The 27,898-nt window shown below is 37.3% G+C and overlaps 1 protein-coding gene across 6 annotated transcripts in view; it reads left to right on the plus strand.

The window, feature by feature from the left end:
• The first annotated feature begins 3,729 nt into the window (after positions 1–3,729).
• The window catches only part of ltbp1 (latent transforming growth factor beta binding protein 1), an 80,652-nt gene continuing 56,483 nt past the window's right edge, over positions 3,730–27,898 (plus strand). For 3 of the 6 annotated variants that reach the window (XM_089120333.1, XM_039669508.2, XM_039669506.2), the window contains exons 1-3: positions 3,730–4,392; positions 5,439–5,509; positions 15,463–15,805. In XM_089120333.1, coding sequence (XP_088976459.1) covers positions 4,070–4,392; positions 5,439–5,509; positions 15,463–15,805 — 737 coding nt within the window. In that variant the 5' untranslated portion in view covers positions 3,730–4,069. The remainder of the gene's footprint in view (positions 4,393–5,438; positions 5,510–15,462; positions 15,806–27,898) is intronic. The other 3 variants (XM_039669499.2, XM_039669514.2, XM_039669488.2) reach the window with 2 other exon arrangements.

The raw sequence follows: 27,898 nt of genomic DNA on the forward strand, positions 1-27,898 counted from the left end.
ATTCAATAAAATGATTCTGCAATATTTTTATTAAATATAATATTTTGTAATTTTAGGGTATTTTATGGTAATAAATTATATTAATGCAATAGTTCTCCATTTATTCACTTTTTGAGCATGGTCCTGAAAATTACATTTCCAACTTAGTCATAAACCCTGGACCTGGAACATAGACTTTTGTATAGTTTGTATAGCATAGTTTGCCACATTTTAAAGACTACACTTCTGAAAAAAATAAAATAAATAAATAAATAATACAAGTGTAAATATTTTTTAGGAATATTTAACCTTTTTCTTTGTGTGTGTTTCTGTTTTCATGCAACAACCTTTTCTGAGTTCCGTACCATTCCTATGAAGTGTAAAAAAAACAAAAAAAAAACCCCGAAAAATTACCCAACAGCACCAGAGAGTTGATGTCGTAAAATAAAACATGAAAACTTGTAAACCACAGACAGTATTTCTGGCATTTAATGAAAAAACAACAACATTGATTTCAGAGTGATGAAACAGGGAAGTGCTACAGTAAAACGCTGGCTCGCTTCTGGGTTTTGGCCTACAAAAATACCTCATCCAGGCAGTACTCTATGCTTTTGGAAGCTAAAAAGATGTGCCTAAAATAAATATCAAGCTCTCCTAACTTTTTCTAAAGGATGGAGTTGTCTAAATGGCAAATTTGTAGCTCAGGTAGCATCTAAAGCCAAAACATTGTTTGAAACCCCCATATTTCAGTATGAGAGTTGCTGACATCTGCTTCCCTCCCACCGGGGCTGCCCTGCTGGCTCTGACAACAATCACAAAGCACATTTTTAGCTACATAAACTGTTAATTCCCCAGCACAGCTCTCCTTCCTCCCACAGGGCTGTTGTGTTATCACTGATACAGTGAGAAGTTCCTGTCCTCCCTTTGTGGGCCGCATGTGTGATTGTTTAATTGTGTCCCTGTCGTCTCGTGCACAAATTAGCAACTTAAGAGCCCAATGGCCCTGCATTATGTTCTCTGTCAGTTTATATAGTTGTTTGAGTTGATCGTGTTTGACACAAATGATCTTTTGCATTCCCCGATGCTATAGTATACAGATGAAGCAGCAGAGAATTTGATATTCCCAAGAGGTGAGATCAGAAATTAAGGATTTGAACACAGCCTTAAAGGGGTTGTTCAACCAAAAATGATAATGCAGAGAAATAATTATACACGTTGTTCCAAACCTGTTTTGAATAACATCTCAGTGTTTTTTGTCCATACACTGAAAGTCAATGGGGTTCAGTGTTGTTTAGACGTCACCTCAGTGAATTCCAAAATATCTTTTTGTTTGTAATCAATCACATGGGGAAAAAGACGTTTCGCAAACATTTCGGCTCTCAGGCCATCTTGAATGGTGTCTGTGTATTGAGTGCGATTCACCATTGACGTTTTGATGCAAGTCATACGGATTTGCAAACCAAAATAAGATATGACATAAGACTCGATATAAGAGGGCCTGTAAACTACTTTGTTGAAGCATGTCCTGCCATTTATTCATTCTCTCTCTCTCTCTCTCTCTCTCTCTCTCTCTCTCTCTCTCTCTCTCTCTCTCTCTCTCTCTCTCTCTCTTCTCTTTTAGTTATGATGGTCATTATTTTTAAACTATAAATAGCTGTGACCCAAGAATAGCTTCATGACAGCACTGTCTCTCTCTGTTCCTTTACTGAATCCCCTTTTCGTCTCTAGCCATTAGACCTGGCAGGAACTGTCTTTTTATTCAATTAGCGATCATCAGTTGATTCACAGAAGAGTGTGTTTGTGCATGTACATCATAAAAATGGACTGTGTGACAGAACAACTTCTACCAAGACATTCGATTTTCCTCAAAGATGATCTCATGCAATCTATAAATCAGTCTGCGATCTCGTTCCAAATCCAGCAAAGCTTATGAGGAATGGTATTCCTTGTCTGTCTATCTGTCTCTGGCTGTCTCACCCACGCACATCCTAAAGTGGGGTGAGCTTGCTCTAGGCCTAAAATGGTCTTGATCTAAGGATGTTTCTGAGTCACCTTTCAGTAATGCAGTAAAGACGTTCTGGTAATCCAGATAACAAGCGTATGTAGGAGGACAGCGACTTTTGGCTAAGTTTAGGGAATTGTGAGCGTGTGAAAGAATGGAGGTATGTTTGTCTATTTATGTGTCGAAACAGGAGGGTGTGTAGATGATGAATGTATTAATAGGATCCGTTTTTTTTTGTTTTGTTTTGTTTTTACGTGTAGGGAGGGCTATAGGGTCCCCGTTCATGGGCAGAAGGCTCTCAAAGTCAGATTTAGAGCTGGTAAGCAGTCAGGCATGCTGTAGGGAGAAAGTCATTTGGATCACATAACTGCATAGAACAACACAAACTGCTTTGATTCAGTGTTTCTGACGCTTGACTAAATCAGAAGTATAAATAAATGGTTCGAAAGCATTTCCTCCAAACCATCTAAGACCAGTTTAAGCTGCTTAATAAGTAAGAATATATTTGCTTACATATTTTCAGTTATGATTGCAATATGCAGCTTAACCAGAAGATGGTCTTGGCTGCTGGTCTCCCAGCTTCAGCTGGTGTTCAGCTCGGTTAGCTGGGCAGTCAAATGATGTCCCAAACTGGCCCAATACCTCTCTAAATCCAGCCAACAGACCAGGGCTAGGAGACAATTTTTATTCTGTCGATAGTGTCGATTATTCAATCGAATCCTGCGGTATTTTTTTTCTCAAGTTGTAGAAGTAAGCCAAATTGAACAGATGGCAATATGGGCAGGGTGTGTGGTGTGCCTTTATCCTCAAAACACACTAATAGGCTATTTCAATAGCTATTTGTAAAATAATAGTCTGATTGACAATAATCAGTGTATGGAATTAGATTAATTAGCTACATTACATAGACAAACCTGTTTAAACTTGTTTAAATGCTAGGGTAGTTACCAATGCCATGTGTGTTTTTACTGCCATTTGTTGATATTCACCCACAAAGTTTTTTTTTGTTGTTGTTGTCATTTTCAAATATGAAATGTTGGCCTTTTTTTTTTCATGATTCCATTCCAGTGTTTTTGACAATCAATACCGCTTTGTCAAGTAAAGCGGCCACCATATAGAAGTGCCAGGATAAGATCTGAGCCAAATAATCTGAAATGTAACACTTTACATTAGGTCTCAGTCAATGTTATTATTTTTCTAAATGTAGCCGTATTAACCCTTTTTCCAGAGCTCCCTCGTAGTGTAGTTTCTTCTCTTCCACCCATGCACACTTTGGTCAGAACAGGACAGGAGAAATGTGGTTAAAATCGATACTGTCATTATGGTTACTCTATTTATGCGCATAATTGTTCTGTTTACATGAGCGTCAGCTTAATCGCAGCACTATAGTGTGCATGTCACAGCCATTTTGATTCTAATAGCATTTTTTGTTTGCTTGTGTATATTTTTATCAGTCCCCATTTGATGTCCAGTGTTCTGGAATCATTTATTTTTTCATAAAGAGATATGTGGAACAGACCTTTGGAACTGATGCCTGCACTATGACAGACTTTGACTTAAGATGGTTGCACGTCTGACATTTTTACAAACAATCTCTTCTTCAACATCTTCAAATTCATAAGTCTGCAGAGTTCTTCAGTTTTTTCCCCTTTGGTTTAAGGGTTCAGCCCCACATGTGTGTTCCAATAAGAGCTCCATCCCTGACGTCATGTCTGCAGGAGATTGGCTATATGGAGCTCGAGCACAAACTCCTGCCCTTGCACACACGCGCGCTCAAACTTTTCTAAGAGTTTTCAAACTTCTGCTCGGGCTCAAGTCGCGCGCACGCGAACTCTCTCCCCTCCTTGACTCCCGATTTCCGTTTCGTGCTTTGAAACTTTCTTTCACTTGAAGCATTTTCCACACTCTTAAGTTATGTGGATTGCGAATAGATGACAGCGCGCGAGGGTTTACAACTGCTTCACACGGGACTGAGTGTAGTTGATACTATAGTTTTTTTTTGTGGACTATCTTTCTTTCTATAGTGTGTGTATATATAGTACATAGTGTTTCTTTCAAACGTCCCCAACACTTTCACTTCTACTGGATATGGCTGTGCTCATGTGGGACATCATTGTTTCTCTAGCGTTATTTATTTCTCCGGCTTTGATTTCGGCGGATCAAAGCGGCTTCAGGAAACTGTACGTACTGCAGCCGGGACCGAGCGGTACGGACGGGGTTCACTTAAGCTCAATTTCATCGCTCTCGGGAGCTTCGGGACAGCCACACTCCTACAATGTGGAGCTCAAAGCCAGTTTCAGCGGCCAGGTCCGAAACCGAAGAATGGGTCACCAACCGAACCCGAGCATTCCAATCCGCCAGGACGCGCAGCCTGGCCGACACACAACCAGCCATCATATGCAAGTGTCAGGGTAAGAGCAGAGCCAACTATATTCAAATAGGCTACAACACTTTACAATGAATGTCGATCAATATCACCTACCTTTTATTAGAATGATAATAATGATGTAGGCTACGAAACGATACTTAGCCTATTACAACAGCATTATGAATAGGCTATTCATAATGACATATTTTGATTAGGCTATTGGATATTTTAATGTTAGCCTATTTAAAAAATATGTTTTATGCAATGTTGTTTTGCATATGGTCACAAAATTGAACATTAAAAGTTACTTCACCCGTGAATACAAATACTGAGAGCTTTTCTTTAGAGACCTACCAAATGGTGCGGATTAAGTTGAAAATAATATTGTTTTTTTTTAAAAAAAGTGATTATTGACCTGTCAGTAATTTAACAGTTTGTTTGTTAAATAAATTTTAAAATTATCCATAAGAAGAAAAGGTAAAATGAAAGCAACATTCTAAACACTGTAAGTGTCCATTGTAATGAGGAGGAACTTCAAGAATATGTGTTGAAGTTCCATTACAGTTTTGAATCTGCTTTTGATCGCCTTTAACAACCAGATGTCATTAAGCATCAATAAATTCAACAAGTCTACACTGATCATAACATTCTGAACAGTACAGTAACATCTATTGTTTCAGGAAGCCACAAGAGCCAGTTTAATTGTAGGCTACCGGCTCCCATAGCAGTGAACCTGATGCCCCTTAAAAAGTTTCAGCAGGCCATTCACAAAGATTTTTCCACATTTCCTACAATCACAAAGAGTATTGAGTGTTCATATTTTCTGGGCTTTGGATCAGTTTCTCTTACTTTTCTAAGTGCAGCATGAAATAGCACAGTGGGAATAATAGGACTGATTATATTGGAGCCTCAACCAGCTTTGGCCCCGGGCCCTCACATCACTTCAGTGAGAGCAGACGTACATCAGAAACCGCTCTGGGTGGGCGAGGAGATTGACCGGGGGGTTGAGAGGGGGGAGGGGGTTACAGTAAGGTTAGTATGTTCATTCGGTTTGTGTGTGAGTGTGACTGACTGTTGATGTCATTGCAGAGTGAACGTCTGTGGGGGGCAGTGCTGTGTTGGTTGGAGCAAGACCCCAGGATCTCAGCGCTGCACTAAACGTGAGTTAAGATAATTCTTTTGTATCATGAAAGTGCTTGGGTTCTTTCAGGTCTTTCTTCATCATCACTACACCATACTTGATCTTCACTTTAAAAGCTTGCTTGGACATGCGAATCCCTTTAATCACCCTGGAAGTCAAGTTCAGAATGGTGTATTTGTTTTAGTTTAGCTACAGATGGCAGGTCTCACATGAAACTAGTTAAAATAAATAAATAAATAAAAAGTTTACCAGTCTGGAAGACAGGGTTGAGTGTGCCTGATTAGGAAGGGTTTAGACTTTTAACACAAAAGTTGCAGGTTCCCTTGTATTTAGTGTTCATCTAGGGTTTACCAATCCTGGACATCATCAGTTACTGATCACATACTAAGGGTTCAGATTTACACTTATACCCATTTGGCTCCAAACCCACGCCATGAGCTTTTGAGCAAGACATACAATTGTCTTGCTCCATAGTCTCACTGCAATGCATTATCCAGTGCCCTCTGGATACAGTACTAAACATAAGAAAAAGAATTAAGTTCAAATATTAAACTAACGGTTTAAAGCTCTATGTGTCAGAAATGTCTTAAAGGGATGGTTGTAAATTCTGTCATCACAAAAGTATTAAAGTCATACACTTTAATTCACTGTGTGACTTTAATTCTTCAGTGGAATACACACAAAAAACAGATACTAAATGTTTTTTTTTTTGTCGATTCAATGAAAGTCAGTGGGATCAAGTGTTGTTTTGGACTCCACTGACTTTTATTGAATGGACAAAAACTTCAAAATATATATTTTGTGTGTTTCACAGAAGAGTTAAAGTCATACAGTTTTGGAACAACAAGAGGGTACGTAAATGACAGAATTTTCATTTTTGCCTGAACTATCTCTTTAATGCCAGGAACAGTTGCTGTGGTTAAATTGTGACATATGCTGAGACATTATATGGTGTCCTTCATAAACAACCAGACAGACAGCTGCAGTGCCCACCTGTGAGTGGAGTCAAAACGCTCTCCGTCAGATCTTAAGTGGAGGGATGGGGGGTGCTTGAAAAGAGGGTGTGTACTGTTATCATAGGTGTAGATTTTGAGTGGTTGGCTGCAGATGTGATGGCGTATATCAGCAAACACTCAGCACAACATGATCAGGTTACAAGCGAATATTAACATTAATCCGCAAGTTACTGCACACAAAATCCACATGTGAACTTGTGAAGTAAAACTATGGGGTTTGTAAAATAAATGCAGGAAATGCACGACATGACAGAAAGCATTTTGAATAATGTATATCAGCGTTTTAAAATTTTCTAAATGACATAAATGTTTCAGTTAACGCAATAGACAGAAGGTACACAGGCACAAAACTTGAATTATAATAATAGAAAACAAAGATCGAAGTACACAGTGGGGCAAAAGATGCAGAATTTTGAGGCTATAGAGAGAGTATCATAACATAGTGGAAGGGCTGGATCAGTTTATCCTTAGCCTGTGTGTTTCTGCCAGCAAGTTATATAAGAACCGTCCACTGTATTTGTGGAAGTACGTGCAGGCCACCGGGGAAAAGCAGGAGTTGCACCCCTACCCACTGTCTGAGTCTTGCCTCCAACACACATTCCTCTTACCCACCTTTTACACATATCCTAGACAATCAATATTGTGTCTACAGTACATCCCCTGTCTCCAGTGACATTCCTCCTTCCTTCTCCTTGTTTTTTAGGAATGATAAATTGACTCTTTTGTGTGTATGGTCTATGGCACCTCCAAGATTGTGTCTTGGATGTGTGCTGCATTTTGACAAAGTGTTTTGTCTTGGAGCCTTGCATCAAACATCAGGTGTACATTTTACTAGTATAGCCAATTGCATGTCAGTGATCTTTCTCGTACATTAAAGCCAGTCTTGGTTCTTTTGATGTCTATACAGTAGTTTTGTTTCTAATTGGCTTGTCTGCAAACTACTAAGGCATAGACTACAGTAGAGAAATATGGGTTTTTGCAGGTAATTAGTAATCTTTCAGTGGCAGATACCTTATCCTATCACATGTTGAGGCTACTACACTAGTAAGACTTGCTTTATTGATTTTAGCTTGACACTGCAATATTGGTCTAACTAATGATGTGAGTTTTTTTCTTCAAATCAGTATTTTCTAACTAATTAGTAGTGCTGTCAAACGATTAAAATATTTAATAGTGATTAATCGCATTAATGTCATAGTTAACACAATTAATCTGACATTTTTATCTATTCTAAATGTCTCTTGATTTCTTTTGGTCACATTATTTTTTCCCATTTTTTTCTCCCACTTGGAGCAAATACTCTAACACAATGTAACACTGTCCAACTTTCAATTCAGAATCTTATTGGCGTCCATTTCAGCATCTCGCGATCGTCATTCACTCAAAACATAACGTTAACCTACTATTTGGCCGGCTCACAAGCCCAAACGAGTGTGTGTGGCGTGCCGGTTGTTTTGTTTCCGGTCTAGCCAGATTCGTTTTGGTCAACGAAGCAACAAAATGTCCTCGCGCATCACAAGCCATTGAAATGAATGGGCAGCGCAGTGTCCTGTTCCAAAAGCATGTGAAAAAAATGACAAAGTTTGCTAGGCCAAAAAGACTGTTAATCTCGCGATTAAAAAAAGTAACGCCGTTAAAATGGTTTTGTGTTAATGCCGTTAATAATGTGTTTAACTGACAGCACTACTAATTAGTGAAAATGAAAAGTACATAAGTGCTAAAAAGTGATTTGGTCATTTGTTTCACAACTGAACAAATAGTTTTTTTAAGGAATTAGTTGAGTGAATTATTCAGTGATTCATTCATAAAGACAATTACTTGTTGCCACCTACTGGTAGAATGATATAAGCTGCATTAGAGTCACTAGCACAGTAAAGTCTGTCTGAACTAAAGGTATCATAGATATGTAAGTTTGTAATTAATATTATATATTAGTAATATAATTATAATGTTAATAATTATTGTCAGTGTATATATATATCATAATTATAGAGAGAGAAAGAAGGAGAAAAGGAGAACCCCCTGTTTACAGAAAGAGGCCCTGTTTACACGGGCAGAGGAATCACTTTGTAGGCCATATGGAGCGAACCCAGAGCACATTCCTGCTTCAGCCATCCCTTTTATTTTCTATGGAGGCGTCTATAGTTTAATGTCAGCCGCACAGTGAGTGGCCTGAGAGCCCTTAAATTTGAGCTGAAATGTTACAGAACGTTTTTAATGGAAGACCTTGCAGGAAAATTGAGTGTGGAGAAGGGAAGCCTCTTTAACACCTCAGAGAATGTCTCTATAACTGTTTTTCTGCTGACTCAGGAAATCTTTTTTGTTATACCAGTATATTGTCACTAAACCATTTGTTTTTATGTTTGACCAACCTTTTGTGAAAGGTTATTCTCATAAACGTACCGAATCCAGTATTTCTGCCAAATCTCTGGTGTCAACCCATAAACGTGTCTTATGATAGGGTCACCATTATGTGTGCTTTCAAGTAAATTAAGAATAAGATATGACCTTTTTCGTTCATCTGACAGCAGCATTAGATTGTTGTAATTCATGGTGACTGGGACATCGCAGCGAGAATTAATCATGGGTCTACCATTTTTCATTGCTCATATATTTTTCTATATAGGGGGGAAATGAAAAAGTCCAGGTTTTTGTCAGTACCTCCTCCCCTTGCCTCAATATATCTTCCTTTCCATTTGTGTTTTAGAATTACTGTGTCTCCTCTCCACCTCTCCTGTCTCAAAAGATCTGATCATAAATTTTCCTGCTAAATGTTTAAAGGTGTTTGATTTTTCAGGTTTAAATGCTCACCTCACTCAGAAAGTGCTAACAAAGATAATTGTCTGAATAGAAGCTGCCTTTGTCTTGCCTGGCTGGTTCTTCCGAGCTTCGTAGGTGTTTAACTCGGAGCTGTCAGTCTTCCAGGTTTTGTCGCTGACATCGAGACCTATTATTGTACAGTGCAGAGGGGCACTGGGATATTGGCCTTCTTATTTTACCACCAGGATATTGCACTCCAGTTCTTTATCTCTAACGGAACAGGAAGAGTGTTAATCCTGATTCATTTTTGGCCCATCATGTGCTATAAATAAATGGAAATGTAGAACGGGGGCCAACTTACATGCGCTGCTAAATATTTGAGGATTGCACCATTAAACTTTGATGAAACATAAAAATACATATAAAATAAATATTTGCGAAAGACTTCAACCAGGAATAATAGTTGGAATAAACTAGCAGGCCGATTGGATTGCGTCAATGAGCTCATGTTTTAACTGACAGATAAATGATGTTGACATTTACACTCGTTTATATTTTTAGAGAGGGAACTTTGTGAATAAATGAGTTCTTAGCAGCTCTCCAGCATGAAACCAATCTTAAAGGTGAACTTTACAGTGTGCCTCACCCTGTCATTTGTGCATTGCAGTGAGGTTTCAACACACAAAAAATATAAATTCAAATAAATAAATAAATAAATAACAGTAACATATTAGTATTTATTTAAAAAAACGCCCCTTTAGAGACAGTTCCTGAATATTTATTTATGTTGTTGAATTATTTTTACTAATCATTTATGATTATATGTGAAATGTCAAATTGTCAATGGGGAATTGTTACTTATTTAATTTACATTTATTTTTTAACACTATTTCTTCTTACGAATTTGAAGGCAGCTTTTTGGATCTATAATAGCAAATGTCTTATTATGCTTATTTTTTATCCGTTCAACTGCACATTGCTTTACAGAGAGCTTACAAATTAGCCTTGCCTTACGAACAAATGCAACCAAGTACAGACTAATAGTAGTGACTAAGCCCTTAGTGAACTTTATGTCTTACAGTAATTCAAATAAGACCAGCTGGTGCAACCATGCACTTGTGGTTAGTACTGAACTGAGATCAGTACATCACTGATCCATTTTTTTTAAGCTCCTTTTCATCTCACTGGGTTTTTTAGTACACAAATCAAATTAATTGTGGGTAAATTTCCATTCCGACAAATAAAAGACACAAAATGGCTTGTTACTGGAATATTGATACAGTGTTAAAATATGGCTTAACATATTTAACAGACTTCCGAGAAGCAGAATTGAGTATGACTGTGAAAAACCAGTAGACATGTTTGACAGCTGTTTGAACAGAGGTTATGAAGTGAGCCTAGGTTCAGTCTACACAGAATGACTGCCACCTTGTTGTTCTCTCTTCCCTGAGGAGTTTTCGTGCTGGCATTCGCCATGTGATATGCATTCAGTAGCTTCTCAGACTTTCCTTGAGTTCTTTTATTGGATTGAGATCATCAGGAAACATTCAGAGCATTTTTGTTTTTCTCAGACAGGCCTGGGTTTGGGGGAGTTGATGGGTGATTTAATTTGTCTGCACAATGGAAGACTGTCTAGCAATGAAGAGCTTGCGGATAGTGAAAACTAATGTAAATTTAGGCCCAGCATAAGATTTTTGAATCGATGACAGCTTCAATTTAATGCTACTACATAATTTAACATCTAATTTATAGTTTGTTTTACAACATGTAAAATGCAATGAATGCTCATGTCTTGCCTCTGAGCCTGGATTTCTCATATTGCTCATTTGAAGTGTTTGAGTGTTTTTCCTGAGCTCAGGCATGTGTGCACAGCTCATCGCTGAAAGACTGCTCAGTCTATTTTGTCCCTCAACTGAACAGGACCCAAAACGTTCACGTCCCTCGCCAGATAAAACACAACATGAAAATATTTCACCTGGGCTCCACACCACGGCAGAGAGACAGATACGTTTTTCCTGGCTGTCCATGCTGAAAAAGTGTTCTAGATCTGCAGGAACAGGTGACTATAGGTTGAGGAACCTGCTGTGATGGGCCTGAACTATAAAAGAGAGCAATTCTGTTGGTTCTTTGAATTCACTAGTTGAACCCCTCTTGCATGTGGTAATTCAGTACAGACAGTGTCTTATTTATTAACCACCCGCAGTGCAATGTAACCAACACACATATGGCGCTTTTCCACTGCATAGTACGGTACGGTTCGGCTCAGTACGGTTCGATTCGGCGCGGAACAGTTCGGATCGCTTTTCGTTTCCACTGCAGTAGTACCCCTTCAAAGTGTGTGGGACTGATCGTTATTTGCGCGCGCCTCTACTGCCATGACATCATCTTAAAAGCGCCACATTTTCAAACCCACAACACAGGAACAATGGAGACTATCGAGGGGATGGTGTTCCTGATTCTCGGTATGTGGTTGTTTTTAACTGCTAGACGGAAAAATGTGTTTAAAATGAGGCTGATGGCAGCAAAACAAAAATACTGCTAAAAAAGTGTCTCGTGTCGCAAATCCAATGACGCTAGTAGTGACGCAGGAAATGACGATTCTGTCTGACCAATCAGTGATCTGCAGTGTTTCACGTCACATTTTAGTACCGGTACGGTACGCTTGGAACCTCAACAGACCAGGTACCATTTAAAGCGACCTGAAGCGAACCGTACCATGCAGTGGAAAAGCACCACAAGTGAGACGTACCGAAACGAACCGTACCGTACTATGCAGTGGAAAAGCGCCTATAGTTGGTTTTATGTAAATTAGGCTTGTTGTATTATAGTTTGTAAGAAAGCGGACCAGATTAAATTAGTCATCAAATATGTCACCAGCAATTTTAGTCTTCAAATTGAATGGGCTCGGTAAGCTTTAGTGATTAGGTTTGCTTTAGGGTCATGTCCGTCCATCCATCCATCCACCCATCCACTCATCCAACATGTTTGTAGAGCTGTTGGAGAGCTCTGCAACAGATCCTCTTGAATGAGCTCTTAGATGTGTTACACGTAAGCTCAGCGGAGAAATGGCCCGACCGCAGTCGCCTTTAATTGGCTCTGTGTCTGCTGTGAAATACTAGCAGTCTGAAATGAGCTTATCGACCACTCTGTCTGGGCACATTCATGCTGTGCGTGACTCGTGAGCTCCTACACTGCTGATTACGTTGAGGGTACAATGCAACACATTTAACACCGATTTCAATATTGACTTGGGATAAAACTAATAAGAAGCTGAACATGTTGGAATTACCCAGCACTGATCCCCATAGCCCGGCCATCTGAGTCAGCAACATCGCCCTGTTATTTCTCTCTCATCCTCTCTTTATCAGCCTGCCTTTCTGAGGCCTAACTTTATATTTCGCTTTGGTGCTGTTCAGTTTAGTCAGCAGGAGGATTTAACCTCCACATTGTACAGTAGCCCATAGCATTACTCATGAGGGTTGGTGAGATGCTCTTACCAAAACTTGTGATGTACTGACTTCCAGCTGTACTGTAGTTGCATTACTAAATTTAAATGGAATGACAGGACGCTTTGTGTGGTAGTGTGTTATCTGGGTGAACTCAATGGGTCATTGACCAATATTTGATTCTTTTTTTTTTTTTGAGATTTGTGAAATTGGATTTGTGAAATTGAAACAATTAAAATAACTGTTTTTTTATTTTAATATATTAACTTTTTCCATTTTTAATTGTATTTAATTTTATTCCTTTGATTGAAAATCAACAATCATCCAGTCTTCAGTGTCCTACCAACCTTTAGAAATCATTATGCTGATTTCTTCAGAAAAATTTCTTATTATTATCCATGTTAAAACATCTGTGCTGTTTAATATTTTTTGTGGACACTGATAAATTGTTTTCAGGATTCTTTGATTTATGGACAATTTTAAAGAACAGCATTTATTTGAAATATAAATCTTTCATAGCATCATAATGTAACTTGTATGTTATGTTTTAGGGGCTGTTTACACAACACCATTTTTTAACTAAAAACTGAAGACTTTTATGGCCGTTCATTTACACAACAGTTTTGGTTATCTGAAAAATTATCATGAAAAATTAAAGGTTCCTTACAACAAACTCAAAGTCTGTTAATATATGTTTTCGAAGCCTTTGTGTTCAAACTAAGATTAGGTATAAAATTAGGATTACAGTGAAATTCTGGCTTTGTAAAGATGAAATTTACAGAGAAGACAAAATAATACTGAAGTAACAGAATGTGCGCTGGCACTTAGTCTTTCTTTACAAACTGACATCGCCAACTACTTGTCTGGCATGCATAATACAGCATCATTTGTCGGAGATTCATTCTGAACGGGGATTGTTTAGATAATTGTATCATCCATTTTTAGCACATAGCACAATTCAATTAAGAGTTTAATATTTATATGCAATATTTACATGAAATTCACTACAAATACTTTTTTGTGTACTTTTCAAATACCCAATTGTACATTGTCCATCGACTAGGCTCATTTCATCTTCCACAGAAGAGTGAAAGTCAAATGAGGACAGAATTTTAATTTGCACTGTACTGTTCGTTTAACTCATAGAGTGTTTAACCTGTAGGCCTATGTAAATGTGTATGTTGGGATGAGTACTTTAGTTTAAAATAATGATTTTCTGTGTACAATTGTGCCCACATGTGTGTTTGGTTTATATATGTGTGGGTGAGGAGGTGTACAAGGGCATGATATGAACAAGAACAGTGTTCCTGTGTGTACTCCGTTTCTGAGGGCTGTCTCACTTTGTAACCAAGAGCCCCAAAGGGCCAATGAAAGTACAGGGGAAAATGAGGAAAAACCTAGTGAGGGTGGAAAAGAAAACAGAAATCCCCTGCTGTGGGTCATGTCAACTGAAATGAAAAACTCCTCAAACCAGGGAGAGTGGTTTTCATGATGTCATATTTGATGTAATCACTCTCACCTCTGTCAAAAAGCGTGTTTATAATAATTTTTGGTCATTAATGCTCAATTTTAGCCAGCTTGTATGTGTTTTTGTACAGTATGTGCTAGGCTATACTGTAATTTGCCTTCAAAAGTGAGCTAAATTTATAAAAGCATTTGCAGAGGTCATCAATTATATATATATATATATATATATATATATATACTGTATATATAAAACAAACAATAAATTATATTGTACCATAAATTGTTTAGTTTATATCTTCAATAAATTGTATGCATAAAGTGTAGTGTTCGGTTTTTGAAGACAGCTAAAAACTGTACTCTGAAGCCAGGACCAATAGGTCTGGAGCAGGTATACATGAGGATGATAAGATGACTGTCTGTAGCATTTTGTGTAGAGCCGCTGCTTTTCACTGCGTGTCATAGAAGCTGTCGATGAGGTCATCCTTTCTAATGTCTTCCTTGAGCACTGGGCACTGATTCATTTCCTATTAAGGAATCTCCACAGCACTTAATCACTTAATGTGACTAACTGCAAATTGACTGATGAGCAGCAAGCTGCTCTGGTTTTCTGAGTGTGTGTGTGTGTGTGTGTCTTTGTGTATGTAAAAGTGTCTATGTTCATTGGCCACAGATTTGTGGTTGAATGACAGCTTTGTTCCTTCTCCCCAACGATGTAATTACAGACCACAAGTCAACACCCAGTTATCCACTCATTTTCCCTCTCTTGCTCTTTCTCTGTCAGTCTATCTTTATTTTGCTCTTTCTTTCTCTCATGATAAGTGCTGACAACAGATAACTGGCCTTTACATTTACATCTGCCTACATTTTGTTTCTCACCGCATAAAAAGTGTAAACATTGTATTAATTATAGTGAAATTATAAATATTTCATCATGGAATATATAAGCATATAATGCTGCTGATTACCACATATGTTTTTTTTTTTTTAATCTAAAGAGATCCACTATACCACAATGAACAAAACCAATACAGAAATGGGTGTATAATGGAAGTCTGTTGTCTGCTTGCCCCAATCAATGACACGTCCTTGTCTGTAAACTTGGTTTCTTACGAAGATTTTGGAAACATGCAAACTTTGCACTTTGCAAACATGCTTGTGAACATCTTGAATGCTAATTGCACTCTTGTGGAATTAATTTGGATTAAATGACATTTCATAATATGTTACATATTAAATGGTTGTATTACATTTTCATTGAATGAATTCTCTTCTCTTTGTTACAGCTAACTGTACACCCCCATGCAAAAATGGAGGGATGTGCTTGCGGCCCCACATGTGTGTGTGTAAACCAGGCTCTAAAGGCAAGTCCTGTGAACAGACCACTCTCCCTCCATCCTCTCATCCAACTGGACCACTAAACGGACACACCAACGGCGGACTTCCAAACGGAGGTCATACGAATGGATACCCCAACGTTCCTAATATAATTCCCCAGCGTCCCATTCCTCAGCAGATCTTCCCACAAGGCCAAGGTCAGGTGCCATTACCGTTGCCAGGCAAAAATGTGGGACATCTGACTCTGTCCATGAAGCCATCACCTAATGGACCTATTCCTTATCAACCACAGTGAGTGTGACGGCTTGATTTAGAGATGTATAGCCTCCTGCTATTGTAAGACTACTGTCATGGTTGGTTCATGATGAATTTTCAGTCATGATAGTTGTCTGGCTTTGTGCTTTATTGGAATTTGGATATTTTGCTCAACAAATGGATCTCAAACAGGCTAAAACTTTCGAATTGTTTATATCTGTTAATACAAGCACAGAACAGAATTCCCAAGGATAGATTTTTGACTTTCAGCATGAAGCCTGGTCCGCGTTTTAAATGATTTCAGCCTAGAACAGCCACTTCGGTAGGACAACTAATTGTACTGATGTGCAAACAGTCCAACCACAGTTTTTTTTTGTGAACTGGACATTAATTGTATAATCAATAGTATTATTATTTTTTAGAACCAATATTGGTACTGGTTATTAAGTGTCAAATAACTGATATACAGTTACATGGCTTTCAATTTATTGTTCTGATTCTAATTTTTAACACAATCAAAAAGAAAAGTAATATTGAATTGAATAGTCAAATAATGTTGAATACACAGTGGTGTAATGGTATTGTTGGGTGTTATTAAAAAGACTTACTGTAATATGCCTGAAATTTGAAAAATGATTATGCAACCTAAATGTGTGAATATCAGTTATGTATACACTATTGATAAACCTATAATCAGACTGTTTCTTTAAGGAAGTACAGCACACAGCAAATGTGTGTGAGTTAGGTATTTTGGACTTTTTAGATTCCTCATGCTCTTTATCATTTTATTATTTTGGAATGAACTCCATATAGCTTAATATTAATCCCAGACATCAGACCTGCAGATGTTAACGGTCTCTGATACAGAAATACCTAGTGTTCTAAATTCTGACTCACTGAAATCTTTTTACATGACTTATTCTTGGGCTCTTGCCAAATCATGACTCCTGAAGTCCTGATGAGGGGGAAAACCACAGAATTTGCCCCCATGTTGGTTCCAGGAAAATCTGTAATACTGCAGCAAGGGCAGGATATTGATGAATTCTACTTAAAATATTAATGAAAGCTGTTTATGTGCTGGGACTGATGTGCACGTTCAGTCAGAGTTTGGACGTTTCTGCTTGGTAATTGCAACCTGTCCTCGAAAGCTTCTGTGGGTTTCCACTGGGGTTTATTGGAGGAGGTAAGCCTCTCTCCAGAACTCCTCTTCCTCTCAGCTGCAGATAAACATCTTGCTCAACAGCTGAGAGGAATTTCCTGCACTTTAGATATTTAGATTATTTTGAATATTATCAGTATATGTAATCAGTATTTAATTATATTTTTAATATAATATTTAGATTACAAAAGGCAAGGCTCTGAGTGTTGGTTGGGTTGTTAGGATACCAGAATTTACATAACATTTTGTGTTTGTTAATATCTTGTCAAGATATTACACAAAGGCTTTTATGGCAACCAACAGTCACCAGTCAGGCATCTCTTGGGTGACTGCATTTTTTTCTATTTTTTTTCTTCTGTTGAACACACAGTGGTGTACAGTAATGGCATTGTAGGGTGACATTTTTAAAGACTTATACCAGATATTTAATGGTTAACCTGATAATTAAGAACCGATTAGGTTCTACTTCAAAGAGTAAATGATAAGCCAGTAATCAGTCCATGTGTAACAGTTTTATTTTATTTTTATTTTATTATTTCTTTTAGCATGATACCAAAGTATCAACATTTCTTTCCATCTCGTCAGTTTTGAAAACAGGTGAGTTATTGTCACCATGTTGGTCCTCAGTGTTGACAGGGTAACTCATGGAAGCAAAGATTTAAATACACACAGACACATTTAACATCACTGTTATTTTGCCAAAATATGACAGTTATTAGCCCGCATTTCCCTCCAAAAGTGAAAGGTTTATTGAAGCGCAGATTGAGTGATTTGTTGGTGAGTGTGACAGGCATCTGTGAGTCATTAGTGTGGGTTTAGTCTAGTTTAGTGTAGTGAATCTGTGGTTGGGTGTCATCAGAGCAGAAACAGGTCATTTGAACATTTTGGGAACCTACTTGTTTTGGCTAATTGTGGAGATGCATCTAGTAATATATAAATGTAAAAGTATTTGACCAATTAAAAGTAGTAAGTATTCTAGAGAACTATGTAATACATCTTTGACGTCTCATTAAACTCTGAAATATTGTAAGGTATAATTTCCAAACTGGTTTCATGTGGCATTTTTTACAGGTGTGAAGTGGGTTTAGTGTGTACAAGTTTTACTGAAAAACATCAAAGAACAAACACCTTAATTTTGAATTTATAGTTTATAGAGTTGATTTTGCAGAGGTCTTGTACTGATCTTATATATGGCGAGAAATAGCTTTAGATTTATAGTCGAGTGAGTTTGTCTATGTGTGTCTAGGAAACCTTATCCATTCTCAGAAATGTTGCTGCTCATGAAAAGGAGTGAGATGGGCCCTTAGGCACTTAAAGAGAGATATAACACAGTGTTTTCTGTTGACGCGTTATTTTCCGAGCCTGGATCAATGCCGAGCATTGTGATCGAGCTGTGTGGCACACTCTATTTACTCTGGTCCTATTGTTTAACTAAAGTGATTTGAGGTGTTTAATGTTGGAGGTTATGAAGTCGTGCAGTGTTTGTTCTCTGAGGATATTCCTGTGTTGACTTTTCAAAATCCAAGTAAACTCATGAATCCTTGGTTGCCAGTTTGGGTGACCTTTCAGGTGAGACATTTCTCCTTATAGTATATAAAAACCATAAGTTGAAACTGACAGTTTATGGTATTGTTCACAGCTAATCAAATCAGATTTTTGTCAAATAAGATTTACAGTTAAAGTGAATAAGAGTGCTTTCATTATTATCTTTTATTTGTCCTGAAAACATTCTGCAAATTAATCTTCTAGAGTAGACAAACTGTAGTAAATCCAAACATGATTCTCAACCATATTGTTTGATTGTGGTTGTTATGTTAAATAAATGCACTTATGCAACCTATAACCTGCGCTATACAAAGCGTACAAAGTGTAACATTATTATGAATTTGACTCAAAAACAGTCTGACGCCGATTCGGCATTTGAAAACAATAACCCAACAGCGTCTAACTAGAGTCAACGGTGCGGAACACCAAAATCCCCGTAAAACTAAGCCAACTAAGATAATGAAGAAATAAATGAATAAATAAATCAAATACCCTTTTTAATCAGTACCAAAGGATATTGTGGCTATAGCTGTTTATAGGTTGTTTGTGTGTACAAGAATTGAACATTAAATCAAAGAAGAAGAAAAAAAGAAGCAATCTATTCACACATTTTAACTCTTCCTTTACTCATTTTCCTGTTTCCAGCGAGCACAGGCTTGTCCCTGTTTCCAGTCAAACTTGCAGCTGATATACACATCCTGTATCTGCACTGTACACTGTGAAAAGAAATCTGTAGAAGAACAGATTCAATTAGCACTATGTTTTCCGTTAAGTTTACAGAAATTCCATCAACTCTAAAGCACAGCCTAATTCAAAATTCAGGCAAAACACCTGTGAAAAATCATCACGGAAAATTCCTTCACATTTACAGCTACGTTTGTAGGGTCTTTTCTTTGAGTATACTCTATGTAATCAGCTCTGTGAGGAGCAGATACTGAATCCACCATAGCATGAAGTTACTGTTAGCCTCCAGCTATAAAAAAAACACCTATAATAGTGCAGTGCTGTTAACACACACCTGGCTCTGTAACTCCTGTCAATCACTGAGGTCTGGAGTTCATCGTTGCTGCTTCTCTCTTGTCTGGCAAGACTTTGAAGTGTCAGTCGCATCCAGGTTACACCCATGCAGTCAGTGAGGTGCCAGCCCTCCTCTGTGGATAACTGTGAATTGTCTTTCTGACGGGGAATAAAAATCGAGGGGAGAAGTCCATGGTGTCCTTAAAGTCATGGTAGTGGCTGTTAGCTAAAGCTTAGCATTCTTAGTATCCTAAATATTATTGATTCCGGCAATACAGCTGGAATTTTGCCACAAAATGTTATGGGAGCATGGACAACAAATATTAAAGTCAGCTTAAAACAGAAGTTGCAATAGTCTTTTCTTCCCTAATGTGATGTATATCCGAATGAAGTGGCTTCTCAAACAAGAATAATAAGCTGGGACTTTTTTTATTTTATCCATTGGGAATTGATTGGATTGTTGAATCATTGTAGTTTGCTTGTTGCTGTGATCTCATTTGAGTGACAGGTTGAACATAATCTAGCTAACATTCAGAATTTATTTACAGTTAAAATGTTGCATGTATATGTAACAAGTAACGTTTATCATAATGTAAATTAAAGGGGTCAAAATGCCATTTTAATTTAATTTAATTTAATTCTTTAGGGTTTAAATGAAAAGTTTGTAATATATTTTAATTCAAAATTCTCATTAATATTGTAAGATACTAATTGTATCTGGTCAAAAACACCTCTGTTTCCAGCACGCCGTTTCAGTGCATACAGTATGCCTTTAAATGATAATGAGCTTTGCTGACTCCACCCCTCTGTTCTGCTGCCTTTTAACACAACGTATTAAAACCAAGGGGGTAATCCATCGACCGGAAGTTGAAGCCTCACGGGAGCTGCCATCTTGTAGCAGAACTTCACTTGCGTTAGCATTTCCATTGACTCCCATTCATTTTGGCGTTGAGAATAACTTTACATCTGAGGCGTTTGAAGACCCCATTTTGTCCATTATTTATTTCTAAAGAAACATGACAATTTACACAATGCTCCCTTACCTTGTAGGTTTTGTTATGGCCCCGTAGAAGCAGTTTTTTTGTGAAAGTAGGCTAACGATTGCGTCATAACCAAGCGACTCTCTGTCGCACAGTAGAGAGATTACCGTATGGACAGGAGGACAAGCTATCGGGGAAACGTGGAGACAAATGACAAAATAATTAATCAGAATACCTAGCAAAAGTTTCTCCTGCTCCTAGCTCATGGACGGCTACTCACACTCTCCGCCTTTGCAAGTTTCGTAAGGGAACGATTCAGATTTCTCATGCCACAGCCACTAGAAGACAAACGGGTTGCTCACATCACATCTACGTCGTCAAACTCTGATTCGGTTTGAGTCTCCGCGTCAGGAACGGAAGTTCTAAAAAATCGCCCAAAACAGGCTTCACTTGTCTCAATGGAGTTCCAATGAGATGGCTCTGTCCACTTCTTATACTGTCTATGATTAAAACAGATAAAAACAGAAACACTGGATAGATTTTTATCATTATATGATGGTTGTGTAGTAGTATACACACCAACACACATCACAAGCAACTTGAAAAAGTGCATGTACCATAATATGACCTCTTTAAATAACATTAAAAAATAATGTCAGAAAGAGATCAGTTTTGCTGTTGTTACTGGTGGTGATGAGAACATTGTCATGTTGCCGGAAATAAAGTCATCATAGTCTCAATGTGTAGTGAGTCAGGGTTCTTAGTGTCATTACCTGTGCCTGAATTTGTGCACATGATATAATGATGCATGACCTTGGAAGCTAGGAAGCTAATTGAGATGTTATGCATCAGTGATTAAATCTGGTCTGCTGGTGTTTAGGAAACAAAAATACATATACTGTATATCCATCTGCAGACGAAATAGAAGAGAGCATCCTGATGTGGGTCATTGGGTTCATTAGAAGAGAGCTGCTGTGCAGCGTCTCGCTGAGCATGAGGGAGGGACCGCAGCAGATTCAGCCAGATTCTAGGAATAACAAGAGGATAAGAGCGGAAGGAGAAGAATAGACAAAGTGGTCAAAAAAGTGGGAGAAGGAAATGGAAAACTGAGATGGTCAGAGTACTGATATTATGAAAAGAGGAGGATGCCGGAGTGGGACAGTAAGAAGTAAAGATGACAGCGTGAAGGAGGAGATAGAGAGAGAAACGGATGTAAAAAGCAACATCTGGAGATCACGGGAGTTCAGATCTATGTAGCTGTTCAGTTTTGATTGAGAGGGAGAGAGTAACAAAAAATCTCTGCATCTTTTTTTCAATTTAATTACAGCACGCCTGCCAGTGTGCGAGGTCGCGCCAGCTATTTTGTTGAGACTGGAATTGGAGCTTATGTTTATAACTTTCTCTCTCTCACTTTTGACATCCCCCTCTCTCTCATCTCCTCTCTGGTGCAGCTGTGGAGTTAGATGCTAGTAGCTAGATGATTCGTACCGTACGTATAGATTTCACATTAAACGTTTAATGGTAAAACTAGTGAAAATTTATAACAAAGCCTCATAGGACTTTGTCTCCATAATAATTTAATCATTTTTATTCAATTGTAGCTCAGTATTCCAATATATATAGTTCGTTCTTTACAAATTGCATTCTTGGCTATTCCAATTTAGTGGACTGCAAAAGTTGCTAAGTTACTACATTACAAGTTACTATAGAGCAAATATAAAATAGTTTATTATTATGGTCAATATACTGTATATACTGTAAATTACAGTTAAAAAGTTTAGGTCCGTGTATGAAGAGTTCAGATGCAAAAGCCTCTAAGTGCCATTTGAAATTTTCTTCTAGAATGATCATTTTTATCACGCTTGTATATTTAAGTTCAGTAATTTCACTTAAATTGCAATGAAGATTGCCTATTAATTGTAATTTAAGTGAAATTACTGAACTTAAATATACAAGCTTGATAAAAATGATCATTCTAGAAGAAAATTTCAAATGGCACTTAGAGGCTTTTGCATCTGAACTCTTCGTATATATATATTTTTTATTCAACAAGGACAAAAAATAACATTGTTACAAAATATAAATGTTAAACTAACCCTAAACCAAACTCTAACTAACTTTATAGTAGGTTAATGTAGTTATTTAATACTGTAGTAGTTATTTGAGTAAGAACAATACATAGTGTAACCGAAATGTTTCTTGAGGAGCAAATGAGCATATTACAAAAATTTCTTAAGGATCATCATGTGACACTGAAGACTGGAGTAATGATGCTGAAAATGTAACTTTTCATCATATGAATATATTACATTTTAATTCTATTCAATTTCAATTTTTAACAAAAAAAAAAAAAAATGCAGCCTTGGTGAGCATAAGAGACTTCTTTTCGACCCCAAACTTTTGAACTGTGTATTCTGTATATATATATATATATATATATATATATATAAATATTTTTATGTGGTTCTTTTAAGTACCATGCTATTTTAGACCATTCAGGCTAAGATATTTTTTGTAAAAATATGTAGTTTTGACATTCCAAGTTATTATATTGCTGGTCTTTAATAGACACGTTAGAAGAAGTGAGCAGAGCCGCATCACATGTGTCCAACCACTATGCTCCAAAAACCATAATTACAATTCATATTACCAGGATTTACTCTGAATCTCTGCCCAGTGTCGTAAATTTCAATATAAACAGCTCATTATACTCCTGCTCCCCATGCGCAGAATAATCTTAGGGCAAATAAACATTAGTGATATTTTTTTTTTTAAATCAAAATATGTGGCTTCATTGCCTCAGGAGCAGCAATGAGTGCTGACTGGCTCTTTTGAGCGCATTCTGAATCCAGAAGCGAGCTCGAGTTCAGCTCCAGTCTTAGACAGGTTCCTCTTCATCAGAGACGGCTCATGTAAACAGATGCCTTGCTGATCTAACCTGTCTACCAGAAGAGACGCTGTGGGTGGAAATCAGCTGGGATCACTATTCCTAAATGGTCTGGCTGGCTTTGTTCTCAGTAAACTTTTTCTCTTACTGGTCTGCTGTAGTGATAAGTGGAGGCTATAAAAGATCCCGCTGTTCTTTTGTTGTGGTTTTTATTGAGATATTTGAATTCAGACCCCACAGTTTGTTCAGTTAACTACTCGCCTGCTAATCTCATTTCATATTAAAAGGAAATACTAAAGTAGTTTCATACTAACATATTAAATGCATTTCTCACAGTGCCATATAGTTTTTTTTTATGTTAATATTGCTGCATCTCTTTAATTTGCTGCTAGGCAAATGGCAATAGTTTGATTAGATCTGTGAGAGCTTTAGACGCATTCTGAATGAAAGTACATTACAGACTCAAATTAAATTGCAAGCAACTTATAAATTTAAAATATTTCATTATATTCTATAATATATTATAATATAATTCTATATTATAAATACTATATATAAAATAGACTATACAGAATGTTTTTAATTGACTTTTTCATTTTATTTTTCTTCAAAAAAACCAAAAAGTTATTCCCCCCAAACTGTCAAAATTGTCTTCCAAATTGTTGTAAATTGTGCATTAATGAGGTTGGCTAACATTAGATTTTTTTTTTTATTCTTTTTCTTTTAGTTGGTGTGCTTACTGTCAGCTGTTGCATAATTTACTTCGAAAAAAAAAAAACTCTCTGAGATGGTGCAAAAGAATATATTTTTTTTCAGATATTTAGGTTTTATCTATATACAATGAAAGTCAGTGGGGTCCAAAACACCATTGACTTTCATTGTATGTACAAAAATGTCCTCCTTTTGTGGGCCATATTTCAGCGAATTTTTGGAACGACATTAAGGTGAGTATTCAATGAGAGATCTTTAATTTTTGAACTATCCCTTTAAGGTCAAATAGTCATAGTCATTCGTTCAACCCGCCTGTTGAATTTTTAAAAAATATGTTGTTTTGTACACTGAAGACACTGAAGAGTGCTTTGCTCTAAAACATCCATCTCCATCCCTTATGGTGGTCCACATTTGAGCAGGAAGACAATTATAACCTGAAGAGTGCTCAGCTAAACATGCTGAAAAAAATATTCTGGGCCATGCAGAGTACATCTGGGCACAAACCCAATGCTTTCCTTAAGATGATTTACATTACGCTGCACATGTATTCACAGATTTATGTCACCGTCTGCTGAACATTCAATAACAAGTGTAAGAGAATGCTGGATTTCACATGCATACATCAAATGTGGTGTGTACATATTACATATGTGTTTTGTGGCGCTGAATGTGTCCAGTCAGTCCCTCAGGGAGGGTTCTCGTCAGGGATAGTCTTGCGCTGTCTGTCTCGGTTGCGGTTCTGGGTACTTGGGCTTTACGTCAGAGTCCTAAGTGTCTTTCGGATTGATATTTTTATAAATGTTGTCCTCATTTGTGTGTGTGAGAGAGCGTTTCAAGTAGGTCTGGTGTTTCAATGAGGATCTGGGTGTTCATAGATGGTGTTTGTGTGTAGGTTTAAATGTATTTATAGGTTGTGTGGTTGGTTTGTGTGGGTGTTTTGGCTCGAGTGTGTGTACTGTATGTATTTAGAGAGGGTTTGTGTGTTTGAACTGTTGCAGTGATCCACAGGTGGTGGGCTGGTTAGGTTTCTTGTGCTGTTTGGTTTCAAGCTGAAATGCAGCCTGGCGGTGAACCAGAGTCTGGATTCATGAAGCACCTCGGGTTTGGTGCGGTAGACCTTTCCAGACACCTGTCAGACGAGAAGCCCGGGAGCAATGGGAGAGAAAGAGAGAGACAACAAAAGATACCCATGTCCTCCCCAGCGCTGTGGCCGCCAGATCTTGCACCTGTTGATGAAAAGCTATGACAGACAGTCGTGGTGTAGTACAGCCCTCTTGGAGGAGATTAGGCACTAAGCCAGCTGGCCTCCCTCACAAAATTCAGTTTTCCTGTCTACATGTGCAGGAAACCCACAGCTCTTTCCACACCAAGTCTGGTAATGCAGCTTATTAGGAAGTTCATGACTGGCTTTAAAATTATAAATGCTTTTGGCTTGATTAGTTATAGTGCTTGGTTTATAGTCAACGCCCAAAAAATCTGCCAAACACCCAGCATCACTGCATTGAGTGCATTCATTAGTAATTGCGCACAAGTGTACTTACTTAGGTGGGTAGAAAAGCTTCTCACATAAAACTCTCATACATTAAATCGGCTCATTCCCTCATAGTAAAACTGGATTATAAGCAGGGACATTCAGTAACAAATTAGCATAATTCACGCCCAACCCATATCCATATTCAATTCATCACTCTCTGCTCTCTTGCCTTAAAGCATGCACAGACATATTTTAAAACCGTTTAAAAGTTGGGTGTAATGTTTTTGAAAGAAGTCTATTATGCCCACCAAGGCAAGGCTGCATTTAATTGATCAAAAATATATTGTGAAATATACAAATTCAAGTAAGTTTTTTTGTGTTTTAATTAGGGCTGTCAAACGATTAATGGTGATTAATCGCATCCAAAATAAAAGTTTGTGTTTACATAATATTTGTGGATGCACTTTGTATAATTATTTTATACACATGCTTGTATATATTTAAGAAATATCTTCATGTATATACTATACATGATATGCAGTGTTGGGTGTAACTAATTACTAAGTAATTAGTTACTGTAATTTAATTACTTTTCCCTTGAAAATGTAAATTAAGGGATTACTCTTCATTTATCTGTAATTTAATTACAGTTACTTCTGATGTAATTGAGGTAAATAGATCAATCCGGTCTCACAGCGATTCGTATGCATTTTATGAGGTGTCTAAATCGTACGACCGCATTCGTACAAATTTGCATGAATTATTGTAAAATAGGCATGAAAAAAGTGCGAAATGTCATGAGATCAGACATAAAACAATAGTGGGTTTTACATCAAAATGTATTGTCTGATGTAAGTATGTTTTTATAATGTAACCTTCTCTGCCTAGGTCAGTGTAAGGATAATTCATGCAATTTTATAGTATTTATTTAAAAAAGAATTAAAACAGATTCATGTCTATCCTTGTATTATTCAGCTGGTTGAGACTGAGGGGTTTTGAAAGTAATTAGTAATTAAAAGTAATTAAATACTTTTTAAAGAGAGTAATTACAGTAATCTAATGACACTGTTGTAATTAGTAACTAGTAATTAATTACTTTTTTTAGAGTAACTTACCCAACACTGATGATATGTAAATATAAATATTTCATATATACACAATATTTTTTCATAAATATACATGCATGTGTGTGTATTTATATATACAAAATAGCGGACCCACATATATTATGTAAACACAAACTTTTATTTTGGATGCGATTAATCGTTTGACAGCCCTAATTGTAATATATTTTAAAATGTAATTTTATGCGTTTGTATATAGTGGTAGCATTTAAGAGACTTTTAAGTCACTTTTGTCGGAGGAATGAATTATCTGAACTACTGTATATGTAGGGAATTGTACATAGGATGAAGAGAGAGAGAGAGTGGAAGAGTCATGTGGAAAAACTTAAAACACATCTTCCTCCTGTTGGGGTTCTCACCACATGTCAGCTTCCACTGTTTAGTACATGTGATGGTGTGTGTTTATAAGCACTTACACAGCTCATTGCTTTTCACCTGTTCAAGAACAGACTCGTACATTTTACGCTCTTTCTTTTTATGTGTGTGGTCTGCTTTTTGTTGGGTGTTATGTTCTATGTTTGTGGGGGTGTAACTTCTTTTACTACTGAAAAGACCAGTTTGGTTCAGGATGGTTTATGCTGGTTACTACTGGTCTAGTTGGTGAACAAGCATGGCCATATTTTCCCAGCAACCATGGTGGAGGCTAACCATATGTTTTTGTTGTGTTGACAAATAGATTTGTGTAGTGCTGGTCTGAATACAGGGCTTAAACTCAACTTCTAGAATCTATTAAATACTTTCCCCAGACAAATTAATTTAGGCCTTCCTCAAGGCTTGACTTGTGTGTCTAAATGTGTTGGCATTCACCTTCTTAGTTATATCTTGAATACAAAATCTTTGTGTGTGTCTGTGTTATTCAACCCCAGAGTTATAAACACTGAGAAAATTGACTGGTCTAAGTTGTTTGTGTCTGTTGGTACACATGCATGACACAGAAATAAACATGAGACTGTGAGAGAGGTTGACAGACTATGCACTACAGCACATTGCATGACTTTAAGGGCAGTCCAAACATACATTTCAAAATGAGACCTCTCTGGGAACATCAAATGAGAGATGCAGACTTGAAAGACAAGATGAGAGAACACTAGGAAAAACTATCTCTGTTTACACTTTCCCTCTAAATATTCTCATTTTGTTTGCTCGTTTTTGTATATGTGCTCCTTACATTTGATCAGAGCTCAGATGCTGTTTACACTTTGTCCACACATGTTGCCTTGTTGTTGTCTAAA

This window comes from Pimephales promelas, chromosome 15, assembly GCF_988280905.1.
Source record: "Pimephales promelas chromosome 15, fPimPro1.hap1.1, whole genome shotgun sequence".
In the NCBI taxonomy this organism is placed as follows: Eukaryota; Metazoa; Chordata; class Actinopteri; order Cypriniformes; family Leuciscidae; genus Pimephales; species Pimephales promelas.